The following is a 10,985-nucleotide window of genomic DNA, read 5'->3' as shown; positions in this document are numbered from 1 at the left end:
CCCTTTGTGGGGGTCCTTTCCACTTTGTAAAGCTATTGAACATGATGGATCCCTACACGGGAGTCATCGCCGCCTCTTAAGGCCATTAGATTGGTTAAGTCCCCGTCGAAACACCTTTGCATCAAGACATATAGTATCCTTGGACAGAATCCATGGCGTCTCATAGGCTCAACACGAAAATCTTAAACACAAACAAATCATAACAGAAGCACAATCTGGAGGTAGCTGATGTGAGGTCTCTTGTTTATCTTCTTCTTGTTCGCTTTCATCTTTGTCTTTACTAACACCCTCTTCTATTATTTTTTTGGAGGAGGACCTGCTTTGTTAACATTGTCATCAATCAAGCTTTTCGTTATCACACCTGAAACATCAGAACAAATACCTTTCCCCATCTTTTGGGTTAGGGATTCATTAAAAGCAACATGTACAAATTCTTCAATAGAAGACGCTCTATGATTGTAAACTCTATATAGACTTTACTCGAAGATGAGTATGCTAGAAATAATCCTTCACGAGACTTAGAATCAAATTTACCAAGATTGTTCTTTCCATTATTTAAAATAAAATATTTGCAACCAAAAATACGAAAATAAGAAATGTTAGATTATGTGCCTTTGATTAACTTATAGCGTGTCTTCTCTAGGAATCGTCGAATGACCATCCTATTTAAGGTATGACATGCAATATTAATCATATCCGCTCAAAAATACGTAAGCAAACTCATTTCAGTTATCATTAAATATTTTGAACAAGAATTTGCTTCATAAACTTAAAAGATCCCTCTATGACCTTATACAAACCATTAGACTATATCAATATCGGTGAATATCCTTCATTTCATAATTTGTTATTTATAACTCTATATAAATAAAATTAGTGTCTTGTAGGATAAACTTTTGATATATATTCAATAAGAATGTGGATTTATTCAAAAATATTATTACAATAATATTCTCTATAGATTATTTTCTCATCTTTTTACAAGTCCCCTACTTTCCTTTTTGTGCTCCATAATTTTTAAATGATTTTTCTGTTTGAAATTTGATAATCTCCCTCACAATTCTTCATATTTAAATTGAGGTAACATCAATTAAACTAGGTTTTATACTTGAGCCAATAGCAGAGAAAGAAAGAATAACAATGATGGTAGTTGTAACATGATGATGGAACATAATTTCCTCTGTATAGTGATAGTATAACAACACTTTTTGATTTAAAAAAAAAACATAGAATATAGACCTCATATATATTATTGGTGAATACTGAACATGTTTTGTTCTTCAGATTTACTACAAAATTCAGCAATTACACTTTCATGCCTTGAATATATTTATATTTGTATAAGGTGTTGTTTACTTTGGGCGACATGCTCTCTCCAATGGTCCAGCTTGCCTAGCTAGTTGAAAGTAATTTTCAAGTTTCTTTCTCAATGCTACATATTCTTTCTTCATTTGTTGATAGCTTTTCCTACACCTTCATTAATATGTAACAACATCAATTGTTAACAATCATTTTCCATGAATAAATGTCATTGAATGTGTTTTGTTAATGAAAGTTACATTACCCTTCTGCATTTCCTGTTCTGCAATATTCTCTAATTTGACTCGATTCTGCTTTCACCTTTTTCGCCCCAATGCTGCAAATCATTATTCATTAAAATCATTGTTCAATCAACTAACATACTTTACACCTTAGCTCATCATTATATATACCTTGAGCTGCTTCCTTTAAACTGATGCATGATTGTGTCCAACTTGTTGAAATCCAATGGATTCCTCTCCCTGCCACAACCACACAAATCACAACAATTTAGATTAAAAATACTCACAACAATTAATTAATGGAATTAATATAGTAAACTTACAGTGTCTGTTCCAAGTTAGAGATAAGCCTGGATGAATCACGGTAGTAAAGAGTGACAATTTCCTCAACAAAGTTAGGATTAGCATCATCTTGCAATTCTTCAAGTTGAATAAATTGTTCATCAAGAAGTCCCTGCATATTTCATTACTTAGGTAAGATAACTAGCCATGAATAGGATGAATGAAGAATAACATTGTATATATATATGTACCTGATCAAACAGTGACTGTTTCATTGCAGCAACTTGTCTGCGGCAATTGTTTCTGTCCATGATGATATATGACTAGAAGAAGAAGAAGATGAAAGGACAACACAAGGAAAGAATAAAGGAAGAGAAGGAACAATGATGTGAAATTAATTGTAGTTGGAATTGAAATACATGATTTTGAAGTGAAGGTGTGGCATGGTTTTTATAGCAACCAAAAGATGTCATGTCCTATTCTAATTATGTTATGCTATACTTTTATGTAAGAGAATCAAGTGATTGTGATTCAATTATGTAAAATGGGTCACTTCGTATAGAACTATGCAGGGAGAGAAACCATCACTTGTAAATTTCAATCCATGTTACTTAGAAAGGAATAACCAAGTACTCTCTCTAGATCTTACACCATTAATTAATATTTTTTTTTTAAATAAATATCGTCTAAAATTCTTATACAAAAATACAAAATAACTGTAAAAAAGACAGGATATTTAACTAAATTAACATCACCAACTATTATAGATTTTTACTATCATAAATACAAAATAAAATAACTAGAAAATAAAATAAATACAAAATAAAATAGAATGAATTGGAAGTAGTATTCATACAAATTTTCATATACTTTGTTATTGATTAAAATGCACTAATAAGATTCAAATTCTAACATATGTCAAACCTATGTAAAATTTTACCTTGTTCAATTTTATTAAAATAGATACACAATTTTAAATGGTTAGATACACTAAAAAAATTAAAAATGAAATATTTCTTTCTCCACATGCAACATGTCTTCCTCCTCCAACGACAACAGCCACACGGAGACTCCTCATTTTAAGGTGGAAACTCCAACACCACCTTCATCATCCTCTATCAAGCAAAAATTGCATCCCGCTAACGTTGATCCATGGAAGGAGCTATTTAGCGTTCATGGCTACTCTCACCGGACCTGCATCATATTGTGCATTCAGACAACAAGCATCCACCACCTATCATTGACCCCATTTATGACCAATGGGCAACCTTGGATGCAATTGTCCTTCAGTGGATCTATTCCATTATTTATGTTGAATTGCTAATCACCATCATGGAACCTGGCTCCACGACTTTGGATGTTTAATGCGTTTGACTGACCTCTTTCAGGATAATCAAAACGCATGTGTTGTCACTCTTGGGCAAGAATTCTTTCGGGTTCGCATGGAAACTTTTTCAAATGTCTCTACTTATTGGAAATGTTTGCAGACGCTTTTTGACCAATTAATGGATGTTGTTGTTCCTGTGAACAATCACTGTTTGGTCCTTCAACTTATCTTTGGGCTTACTGATGCCTATCAGGGTGTTGCCATCCTGATTTGATAGAGAAATATGCACCCCTCCTTTCATCAGGCTCGCTTCATGCTCACATTGGAAGAAATCGGTCTAGCTAAGATGATGCCCACTGAGTCTCCTTCCACTTAACTTACCACACAGTAGTTTCCTTCTGACGACTCATCCCAGAGCACTAACCGCTGCTCTGGTAACCATTCCAGTCATGCTCCCCACGATGCACCCTGTCACATTCCTCTTGAGTCCACTTCTCCAGCTTCTCCTGAGTCCACTTCTCCCGCTCCATTTCTAATACTTCTTGTAGTTTCTCCTCCACCTTTTGATCAAATATCTCTTCAGTTTTTTCTTACAGTTTACTTTGTAACTTTTTTGCGATGGTCTAAAATATAATTGATAAGTGTTTTTCGTACCATCTTTACTAGTCATTTTTACTTAGCATTTTACCGCTTTTTCGATTTGTTTACGTTTATCGTATTTTATGCTTTTTTTGGTGTACTTTTATTGATGTTAGGGTCTAATGAGTGTTCCAGGAGAAAAAGGATCGAAAACAAGTAAATCGTGGAAAAATATCAAAAGTCAGAAAATCCTCATACAAAATCCAGAGGCCTACTACGGCCACCCGTAGCAGCTTCTAGGGGCCGTAGCTGGATGGCGAGATATATTTAACTTTTTTTCTTTTTTAGATCGATTCTCATGTTTTTGGATCTTTGGCATGATTATATATGAGATATTCTAATGTAATGGCTATTGAACAAGGAAATTTTATCATAGTTTTAGTTTTTTTTTTTATAAAAACCGCAGTTAAGGTGAGTTTTAGGGGTTTAATTTTTATTTTATGGAAGTTTCTACGTATTCTATTTGCCTTTGTACTCAAGTCTCCATTGAAGCATTGAATTAAAGCTTATTAATTCAGATTTTCTTATTTCTTTTCATTACAATTACTTCACTAATTCCATTGTTTATTATAAATTCATCTGTGAATATTGAATTGATTGTGCTTTCCCTCACTATGAGTGAGTAGTCCATTAGGGACTAGGGGTTATGAGGATCATTGTAACACCCTAATTTTTAATCAAGTATTTTAGTTAATTTTTGTTGTGTTTTATTCGTTATACTTGAATTTTGGTGTTTTTTGGTGTATTTTGGTAATTTAATAATTATTAGGATTATGGAATTGGAGTGCGAAAAAATAAAATAGAACTATTGAGATTTTTATGAATAATTGAATAAATTTAATTATTTTGTAATAAGTTGAGAGAATAGAAAATTAAAGACTTTTGATTAAATGTTTGTTTAAATTAAATATTTATTTATTTAAATAATAATTCATGAAAAATTGAGTAGGGGGAGAAATTAGAGTTTTTTATAAAATTAGAGGGTTAAGGTGTAATAATGAAGTGTTGAAGGGAAAGTAGATGATTTGCCAAAACCTATTTATGTTATTTAAATAGAAAAGTTGGAATTGAGAGAAAGGTTGATACGTGAAATTGAGAAAAACTGAGAAGCGGCTAGGAAAACCTAAGGAGAGCTTTATGAAAGAGAAACAACAACATAACTCACAAACTCTGTAATTTTAAGGTAAAAGGAGATTTTTTTATTGATGGGTGATTTGGACGTCGAGGATAGTGAGGGTTTCTTACCCTCCCATCAGCATCTAGGGAAAATGTAATTTTCCCCTTATTTCCTACGATCTATATAATTTTGGTCAAATAGGTTTTAGGCAAAACCTTATTTGTGAGAATGATCAATTTGTTTATTTGTAAGAGTTACTTTGAGATCCAAAAGGGATTTGGGAGAAATCGATACGGTCTCTAATTTGTTGTTGTATGTAGATTTACAAAACTTGTAGTTGATTGTGATGATATTGTATGAATTTTGTGGCATGTTGTTTCATCATATTTAAGAGTTGGAATCTTTTTGGGTCGTTTGGTTTCCTAATTTTTTTTTGCAGATCTGCAGAGTCGTGTCATGGGTGGCAGCTCCGAGGATGGTTTTTAGGGGATGCATGACATGTGCCGTAGCGGCAGGCCGCTCAGCGAGGTGGAAACTTGTGGTTTCGTGATGCGGTTCATTGGCGGCAAATGGGCCGCGCTATGGTGGTGCCTCGACGTTCGGTGGCGGTCATTGAATTTTTGGTGAGAGCTACTTTCAGACATTTCAGGGCTTTTTTCTGTAGTCTTTCGAGTTCGGGAGTTTTTCAGTGATTTTTTGAGCAATTTTTTTACGTATATGACCTTTTGGTAACCTTAGGATCACTTTTGAGTAAATTGAGTTAAACTGTCAACCCTTAGAGTTAGTAGAGTAATCACTTGTGAGAAGTTGCCCTTAGAGCATTTTTGAATACTTTAGAGTACCTTTGGGGTACTCTAAAGTCATTTTGAAAAACGAGAGGTATTTAGCTGTTTTTAAGGTTTTGAGGATTTTGATGAGTTGTGACTAGTAAAATAAAACACTGAGAATTTTCGATGTGTTAGAGTTTTGAGTAATAAGATCACTTTACTATTTTTGATGAAAAATAAATATATTTTATAAACCGCATTTTTGGAGATTAGTATTCTGAAAGGATTATAGAGAATACCTGGAATTGGCGATTTTAGAGTTTAGTAATTCGAAGGGATTATAATGACGGCCAGTGAGTGGAACCTTATGATGATAAATTTGATGACAATGATAAGAATGTTTATTATGATGATGACGTTTATAATCATAATGATGTTTTAGATGATGATAATGATGTTTATTATGATGATAATGTTTATTATCATAATGATGTTTTTGATGATGATGATGATGATGTTTATCATGACGGTGGTGTTTATTATCATTATGATATTTTTGATGATGATGATGTTTATTATGATGATGATGTTTTTTATGATGATAATGATGTTTATACTGGTGATGATGTTTTTGATGATTGATGAGTTGCATGTTTACTTTATACATATTCATGCATGCATATATTTCGAAGTTAGGTAGGACTTCGGTCCAGTGATGGTATGGTTTAGAGAGAGACTATGTCGGTCTCACGTCTAGTGAAGGATACGGTCCAAGAGGAACTGGAGACATGGGCAATCATTAACATACCTTTAACCCCCCAAACCTGGTACCACGTGCATTTTTTATGAAGGACTTGGTGGGATTAGCATTTGCATCACTATTTGAGCTTTGATTGTGTTTTGTGTGAATGATGTATTTGTGGTTATCGATTTTTACCATCCTATTGCTAAATTTCATTGTTATCATTTGTATGGTGTATTCTCACCCCTTTTTGTTATTATGGTGTCTGTACTGCTATAGAGTACAGGCAATAAGGTACTCAGCAGGAGTAATTTCTAGTGAATTGGAAGATAGCCTTGAAGTTGTTCTTCATTTATTTCATATGTATCGCTATTTTAGTAGGTTTTATATGCTCTGATCTATAACACCGGGAACGGGGTACATTATTTTGTTTTGAGTTGTCATATGGAGTTTACTTGCGTTGAGTGGTTGTTTTAATTAATTATTTGATGTTGTGAGGATTATTCATGTTTTCCGCTGCGAGTATTTGAAATAATTTCATGGAGTGCATATGTTGTTTGGAGTAGCATCCTAATTAGTGAAAATTCTCTTATATATTAAGAGTCGGGGTTTAGGATGTTACATAGTGGTATGAGAGTAGGTCGGTCCATTAGGCCTAGTTTTGTGATTTTTATCTGTTCCTCGTATGCGACATGTGTTTGAAACACTTTAGGTGCTTGTTTGTTTTCCTACTACTTTCCAGCAAGAGCGGGATTGAAACCAGTGAGGGATAAGCTTCTGCTTATTTGAGATGCTTCTAGTGTGAAGGATTGGTTCAGTAGGCTACTAATTGCAAGAGTGAAGGTGTTGCTAAGGCATGTTATTTATTGAATCCAAAATGAATACGAATTCGAGTTTCATGTCCACCGGTCAAGCCTAGATGTCATTGAAGGAGGACGACCAGGTGCTCGTGATGTTCACTTCCTTAAAGGTGGAATGCAATGTTGTGGTTAGTGATATGCATGTGGTGTGTGAGTTTCCTGATGTGTTTCCTGAAGACATTTGCAACTTTCTTCTAAAGCGAGAAATAGAGTTCACCATAGATTTAGTACATCGTACTAAACATGTGTCGATGGAACCATACAAGATGTCTACTTCAGATTTGGTTGTACTGAAGATTCAGTTAAAAGATCTGCTTGGCAAGAAGTTTATCAGACCAAGTGTATCGCCTTGGGGAACTCCAGTGTTATTAGTGAAGAAGAAATATGACTGTATGAGATGTGAGTATCAGAAATTGAATAAGGTTACTAGTAATAATAAGTATCCTCTTTCCAGAATCGATGAACTTATGGATCAGTTAGTGGGTGCTTGCATATTGGTAAAATCGACTTGAGGTTGGGCTATCATTAAATTCGAGTGAAGGATGAAGATACCTCAAAGATTGCGTTCAAGACATGATACAATCATTATGAGTATTCAATGGCGCTGTTTGGTGTGTCTAATGACCCTGGTGTATATATAAAGTATATTAATATGATCTTCCATCCCTATTTGGATCAGTTTATGGTGGTGTTTATTGATCATATTATGGTGTATTCTAAATCTGACGAAGACCATGTTGGACATCTTTGCATTGTACTCCAGGTTGTGAAAGAGAAGAAGATGTGTGCCAAATTATCCAAATGTGAGTTCGGGTTGCGAGAAGTTATCTTTCTCGTTCATGTGGTTTCCAGCAGTGGTATATCAGTTGATCCTTCTAAGGTCGATGCATTGTTACAGTGGGAGGCTCCAAAATCAGTCACTAAGATCAGAAGTTTCTTAGGGCTGGCTGGTTACTTACAAAGATTTATCGAGGGCTTTTCAAAGTTATCTATACCTTTCCATCATTAGTTCTAGGTTTGACTTTTTAGGTGCTTGAAGAGCAGCGGGGGCTCCTTTTTGATATACTGGAGGAACAACGGGTGATGTGTTTGGAGCAAACAACACGTTGTTTCTCTTATAGGAAACATTTCTAGCCATGGTTATAAGTATTGAAGTGTGGGTTTCCTTGGACATATTTTACTTGATCAGATGGAAATTCAGCCAATATGTGTCATTCGGAGTGTTGTGTCCAGGGGTTCCACATAACTCGCAATTAGATGTTGCAACAGCTACGGTACCTGCTGGAGTTACGATCAAACTCTCGATCTTCTTAGTGAGGGCGTGTACTTTAGCATTGACATTGTCTATGCCATTAACTTAGTACATTCCGCACTTCATCATTGGTTTCTCTACAGAAATTCTCTCACCTCCCTATTGATAGTGGTTTTACGTCATATTTTTTATGAGTTGATATGCGTCTTTGTAGGGTTTATCCATTAGAGCGCCGCTAGCTGCAAAGTTTAAGGTTAGTTTGGTGTTTTATAAGAGACCGTTATAGAAAGTGTGAATAATCAACCATGGCTCAAGTCGACGATGTGGGCAGAGCCTCAACATATCCTTTTATCTCTCACATGCTTCAAAAAGAGATTCGTTGTCTTTTTTCCTAAATCTGTTGATTTGGCTTCTTAGCATAGTCGTTTTGCTAGGGGGGAAGTATCGTGCTAAGAAAAGTTTCTTCAATTTGTTCCATGTAGTTATGGAATTAGATGGTAGAGATTGAAGCCAAGCTCTGGCTCTATCTCTCAAAGAAAAGGGAAAGAGACGTAATCTTATGGCTTTTGGATCGACACCATTAGCTTTCAACGTGTCTATGTACTGCAAAAATACTGACAAATGAAGGTTCGAGTCTTCTGTAGGGTTACCAGAGAACTGGTTTTGTTGCACAAATTGCAACAGTGAAGGTTTTGACTCAAAGTTATTTTCCTCGATGGCAGGAGGTGCAATGCTCGAGTGTGGCTCTTCTTCAAACGGAGCAGCATATTCCTTGAGAGGATGGTTTTGATTTGCAGCCATATCAGAAGTTAGGATATTTTATTCTAAACGAAGTTGTCTAACTCGACGTCTTAGAATAAAACGCTCGATTTTGTTTATGGGTTGTATTAGCTCGTCCCCAGAGGAACGAGTGTTTGGCATACAACCGACGAATAAAAGGGAAAAATAGTTGCCTTAGTCTATATTGCGCAACAAAGGAGTTACGATATTAACTAAAATTTTCCCCGACAACGACACCAAAATATTGATCGTGACTTAGTGAGTTTATCGAAATATCTAACTGCAAGTGCACAGTTGTATCGTGTAGTTTTAAAAGATATCGAATCCACATGGATCAACAATCAAACTTATCGATATCTATTGGTGTTATGTAAATCTAAGGCTTATGAAAAATTGATTTAGGGGAAATTAAAACTAAAATAAAGTTTAGAAAATATACCATAAATGAGAGACCGGAATGTGAATCCCGGTGTACCTCAGGGACTCAATAATTCATTAGCGCGTGTTAATGTATTAAATCATTTTTCAGTAGAAAAATATTAATTTAAAAACCTTTATCTCACACTCTCGTGTTGTTGACTCCAGCTATACTTCTAGACCAAATGTTTTCTCTCACTAACCCACTTGGATCAGGAAATACTTTTTGAAAACCAATAAGTTCTAATTAATCCTAAAGCGCTATCGCTGTGTTTGGGAATAATGTCCAATTTTTACTATCCGGTTCAAGCCTCACACTCTCGTGTTGTTGACTCGAAACCTTAATGCTTTCACTTTTGTGCAAAACTTTTCTAACTTAAAGTTAAAAACAAAAACTAGAAAAATAATTTATAAATCGATTTACACCAACCTATTACTGAGTCTCATCGAAACGAATATCCTCACATACCGGACTCAAAGCAATTTAGTCGGACATGATATTAAACATAAACATGCAATTCATGGTAATGAAAATTAACAGCAACATCGCAAGTAAATAAATTTCAAACAAATATAAATAAATTAAAGAAATTCTATTAAAGAACCTAAAAAACTGGAATTAATGCAGAAATAACGTCGAGTACACAGAACGGAACAGAAAATAACTTCTAATGCCGACACGATTACTTTGATCCATGCTTACAATAAAAATCCTAAGAACTATGGTGTGATAGTCCCCCAATGCAAGAACTCTATCACTTTGGAATGTATTTTCTGCTTAAAACTAAGAATAAAACATATGTGTACAAACTTGGATCCCAAAATCTGATAAAAACTACCAATTTATAGTCATATGCTACTGGAAAACGTTCATAAGTCGTGTGGAAATCATGGAGAAAACGCAAGGAATTTGATGGACACTGGGAAAATTGATTTCCTTATTTTTTTTATGAACTGCGCGTGGCGAATGCCATGAGCCGGTGGCGAACGCCATGCACCAGAAAATGATGATTTATGCGTTTTTTCTTCATTTCTTGCTTTTTTCCCGGTTTTCTCGTACGGATGCTCTCCTTCGATAAATACCCGAAACAATTAATAATACCAGCATAATATTATAAAAACAAATGAAAATTACACTAAATTGCATGCGAATCGATGCGAAATATGTATGAATTTTCACGTTATCATATGGTATGGTCATGATGCATGAACATACTCTCCCACATATTTGCCATCCTGAAAATAAATTAAGTAGAAAACC

The 10,985-nt window shown here is 34.7% G+C and overlaps 1 protein-coding gene and 1 non-coding gene across 2 annotated transcripts; one reads left to right on the top strand and one right to left on the bottom strand.

Moving 5' to 3' along the window:
• Window positions 1–1,166: 1,166 nt before the first annotated feature.
• Window positions 1,167–2,246, bottom strand: LOC127083624 (histidine-containing phosphotransfer protein 4). Its single transcript, XM_051023943.1, has 5 exons — window positions 2,075–2,246; window positions 1,865–1,995; window positions 1,713–1,781; window positions 1,565–1,636; window positions 1,167–1,473 (listed from the first exon to the last, which is right to left on the bottom strand). The coding sequence occupies exons 1-5, from the start codon at window positions 2,132–2,134 to the stop codon at window positions 1,353–1,355; spliced, it is 453 nt and encodes a 150-aa protein (XP_050879900.1). The 5' UTR covers window positions 2,135–2,246; the 3' UTR covers window positions 1,167–1,352.
• A 6,594-nt stretch (window positions 2,247–8,840) lies between these two features.
• Window positions 8,841–8,947, top strand: LOC127088933 (small nucleolar RNA R71). The gene has a single exon (XR_007790734.1). It is a non-coding gene; the product is annotated as a small nucleolar RNA R71 (small nucleolar RNA).
• Window positions 8,948–10,985: the final 2,038 nt, after the last annotated feature.

This window comes from Lathyrus oleraceus, chromosome 5, assembly GCF_024323335.1.
Source record: "Lathyrus oleraceus cultivar Zhongwan6 chromosome 5, CAAS_Psat_ZW6_1.0, whole genome shotgun sequence".
Classification (NCBI taxonomy): domain Eukaryota; kingdom Viridiplantae; phylum Streptophyta; class Magnoliopsida; order Fabales; family Fabaceae; genus Lathyrus; species Lathyrus oleraceus.
Note: the sequence above shows the minus strand (reverse complement) of the source record. Positions and strands in the feature narration are given on the sequence as shown.

What these genes read in the sequence shown, in the direction of transcription:
- LOC127083624 (XM_051023943.1), bottom strand. Translation starts at nt 2,134, where the DNA reads ATGGACAGAAACAATTGCCGCAGACAAGTTGCTGCAATGAAACAGTCA. An exon ending in TCTAACTTGGAACAGACACT is followed by an intron (nt 1,782 to 1,864) that starts GTAAGTTTACTA and finishes TGGTTGTGGCAG; the next exon opens with GGAGAGGAATCCATTGGATT. An exon ending in TTTAAAGGAAGCAGCTCAAG is followed by an intron (nt 1,637 to 1,712) that starts GTATATATAATG and finishes AATGATTTGCAG; the next exon opens with CATTGGGGCGAAAAAGGTGA.